The 3,826-nt window shown below is 38.8% G+C and overlaps 1 protein-coding gene across 1 annotated transcript; it reads left to right on the top strand.

The window, feature by feature from the left end:
* Nucleotides 1-1,367: 1,367 nt before the first annotated feature.
* Nucleotides 1,368-1,847, top strand: LOC137732655 (uncharacterized mitochondrial protein AtMg00710-like). The gene is made up of 2 exons (XM_068471955.1): nt 1,368-1,607; nt 1,704-1,847. Exons 1-2 carry the CDS (start codon nt 1,368-1,370, stop codon nt 1,845-1,847), a joined length of 384 nt encoding a protein of 127 aa, XP_068328056.1.
* Nucleotides 1,848-3,826: the final 1,979 nt, after the last annotated feature.

The following is a 3,826-nucleotide window of genomic DNA, read 5'->3' as shown; positions in this document are numbered from 1 at the left end:
CACAGGGAGAAAATGGATGATGTGGTGATCATTGAGAAAATTTTGAGGTCCATGACTTCGAAATATGATTATGTTGTCTGTTCAATTGAGGAATCTAATGATCTGGACACCCTGTCCATAGATGAACTTCAGAGTAGTCTTTTGGTCCATGAGCAAAGGATAAGTCGACATGTGTTGGATAAACAAGCACTCCAAGTCACTCATGGAGTCTAGCAAGGAAGACGAGGTCAAGGAACTTATCGAGGCAGAGGAAGAGGACAGGGTAGTCTAGGGTTCGACAAGTCAACCCTAGAATGCTATAACTGCCATGAACTAGGGCACTTTCAGTGGAAGTGTCCTAAGAAACCTAAGGAAGATAAAGCAAACTATGTGTATACAAAGGAAGAGATGTTGTTGATGGCACTTGTGGAGTTCAAGGAGGCAAGAATGGAGCACACATGGTTTCTTGATTCTGGGTGCAACAATCATATATGTGGTAAGAAAGACATGTTTTGTGAGCTTGATAGCAGTTTCAGAGAATCGGTGAAGCTGGGAAATGATTCGAGTTTGACTGTGCAAGGCAAGGGAAATGTGCGAATGAAGTTGAATGACATTGTACATGTGATCACAGGTGTTTTCTACGTGCCAGATTTGAAAAATAATTTGTTAAGCATTGGTCAGTCGGAAGAGAATGGGCTTATAGTACTCATCTAACATGGAAGATGCAAGATCTTTCACTCTGAGAGAGGTTTAATCATGGAGACCAAGATGAGTCACAATAGAATGTTTGCAATGCTGGCTCATTGTCCACCAAAGGAACAAAAGTGTTTCTCCTTGCTGACCTATAGATCAAGCAAAACTTTGGCACTGTCGCTATGGGTATCTTAGCTGGAATAGGCTTAAAGTGCTTCAACATAAGCAAATGGTGGAATGATTTCCTCAGTTCATAGCCTCTCAAAGGGTGTGTGAAGATTGCTTGGTAGGAAAACATTACCAAGATCCATTTCCCAAAGAAAGCTTATGGAGAGCCTCCAAGATTCTTCAGTTGGTTCATGCTGATATATGCGGACCAATTAACCTTACCTCGAACATCAACAAAAGGTATCTCATCACCTTTATTGATGATTTCAGCAGAAAAACATGGGTCTATTTCTTAGTGGAGAAGTCAAAAACATTTGGCACATTAAAATCCTTCAAAGCACGAGTAGAAAAAGAAATTGGGGCATTTATAAGAAGTTTGAGGACAGATCGAGAAGAAGAGTTCACCTTGCATGAGTTTACAAATTTCTATCATGAGAATGAGATTCATAGGCAGCTAACTGCAACTTACACTCCCAACAGAATGATGCTGTAGAAAGAAAGAATCGCACCATAATATGGTGCGAAACATGTTGTCAGCCAAGCAAATTCCCAAAACTTTCAGGCCTGAAGCAGTGAATTGGACGATTCATGTGTTGAATCGATGCCTTACTCTTGTTGTGAAGAACAAGACACCTAAGGAGGCTTGGAATGGACACAAATCATCTATGGATCATTTCAGGATTTTTGGTTGCATTGCTGATGTTCATATACCTGACAACAAAAGGGTGAAGCTCGATGCCAAGAATTGTAAGTGCATATTGCTTGTGGTAAGTGAGGAATCTAAGGCTTATTGACTATTTGATCTTGTTTTACAGAAAATAGTTATAAGCTGAGATATTGTGTTTGAAGAGGATCAACAATAGAGTTGGGATGACAGTCACAATGAGGCTATATTGGCATATCTCGAGTGGGATACTGATGAAGAAAATAGCACATTAAGAGAAGAAAGTGACCCCGAGTCTGAAATTGATGAAGTTGTGGGAGAGACTGAATCCAAGTCTGATTAAAGTGACTTATTGGTTGAATGAGACATTCAAAATGATGAGATCTCACCTCGTATAGGATGAACTCGAAGACCACCAATTTGGATGAGAGATTATGAAACAGGTCAGGGTCTATCTGATGAGGAGAATGCTAGCATGGCTCACTTGGTGTTATTTACTAATCAAGATCCCACAACCTTTGAAGAAGATGTGAAATTTGAAAAATGGAGGTAAGCTATGGATCAAGAGAAAACAATTGGAGTAAAGTGGGTGTTTAAGACAAAGCTCAATGAGAATGGGGAAATGGACAAGTACAAAGCAAAACTAGTTGCTAAGGGATTCTGTCAACAATATGGGATCAATTATACAGAGGTATTCACATCGGTGGCTCGTCTAGACACCATTCGAATTGTCATTTCACTTGCTGCTCAAAAGAATTGGATGATCTACCAGCTTGATGTCAAATCTGCATTTCTGCATAGGGAGATCAATAAAGAGGTGTTTGTCGATTAGCCACCTGGATATGAACAAAAGGGGCATGAGTCTAAGGTATGTCGACTTAAAAAGGCTTTATATGGACTTAAACAGATTCCCTGAGCCTGGTATAGTCGTATAGAGTCCTACTTCATCAAGGAGGGATTCAACAAGTGTCCTTATGAGCATACCTTGTTCATTAAGATAGCATAATGAGGTAAAATTTTAATAGTGTGCCTTTATGTTGATGATCTCATTTTTACTAGCAATGATGAAACAATGTTCGAACAATTTAAGAAGTCTATGTGGTAGAGTTCGACATGATTGACTTTGGAAAAATGAGATATTTCCTTGGTATTGAAGTGATACAAAGTTCTGATGGGATCTTTATTAGTCAACAAAAGTATGCACAAGGGGTCTTGGAGAGATTTAACATGGATCATTGTAACTCAATTCTCAATCATGTGGTCCCTAGTTTTAAACTCACAAGGAGTCGAACTTGATAACACTGTTTACAAACAAATGGTGGGAAACCTTATGTATCTAACAACCGCACGTTAAATGGACTGTTGACTTGGGGATGTTCTACAAGAAGGGAGGAACTGATGAGCTTATTGGATATACGGATAGTGACTATGTTAGTGATCAAGATGATAGGAAAAGTACCTCGGGTTACGTGTTTATAATGAGTTCAGGTGTTGTTTCTTGGTCCTGAAAGAAACAGCCAGTTGTTACTTTATCCGCCACTAAAGCGGAATTCATAGCAGCAGCATCGAGTGCATGCCAAGTTGTATGGTTAAGAAGGATCTTGAAGAGTCTTAATCAGGAGTAGTGTAGTCCAACCTTGGTATATTGTGATAATGTTTCGACGATCAAACTCTCAAGGAATCCTGTGATGCATGGTCGTAACAAGCATATTGATGCAAGGTTTCATTTTCTTTGAGATTTGGTCAAAAATGGAGTTTTGTGAGCTGGTGCAGTGTTTAACTCAAGAACAAATTGCAGATGTCTTAACAAAACCATTGAAGGTTGATGCTTTTTTGAAGATGCGAGGTTTACTGGGTGTTTGCAAGTTTCCAGGAGTAGACTGAATATCTGTGGTATTTAGTTTAAGGGAGGATGTTGAAGTTGTTAGGATTTCTAGCCGTTACTGCTAAGGTTCCTAGTTTTTAAGGTTGTTAGTCACGTAGGAGTCCAATAATCCCTATACTTGACGGAAAAGCTTGCATTTTCTGTTTTTGACGTAGTCTTTACCACGATTATAAGACTTGTAAAATCGTGGGCAGTTGCTCTTTCTTCTAGTTCAAGTGTAAGGCTATTTAATAGCCATAGTAGTTGTTTTTCATTTAATAAGAATTCTCCCTTGTTTACATGAGCTTTCGAACCTTGCTTTATAGAAGTTCTTTGCAAATTTCTTGGTTCTAACACAACTCCTCTAGATTGACATGCGCAATCACAAGTGGTCATGTAATGAATAATTAGTTTGGATAGTTTAACACCTAATAAATTTTTTTATTCGAATAATTCAA

Source organism: Pyrus communis, chromosome 4 (genome assembly GCF_963583255.1).
Source record: "Pyrus communis chromosome 4, drPyrComm1.1, whole genome shotgun sequence".
NCBI lineage: Eukaryota > Viridiplantae > Streptophyta > Magnoliopsida > Rosales > Rosaceae > Pyrus > Pyrus communis.
The sequence above is the reverse complement of the archived record's forward strand: the minus strand, read 5'-3'. Positions and strand labels throughout refer to the sequence as shown.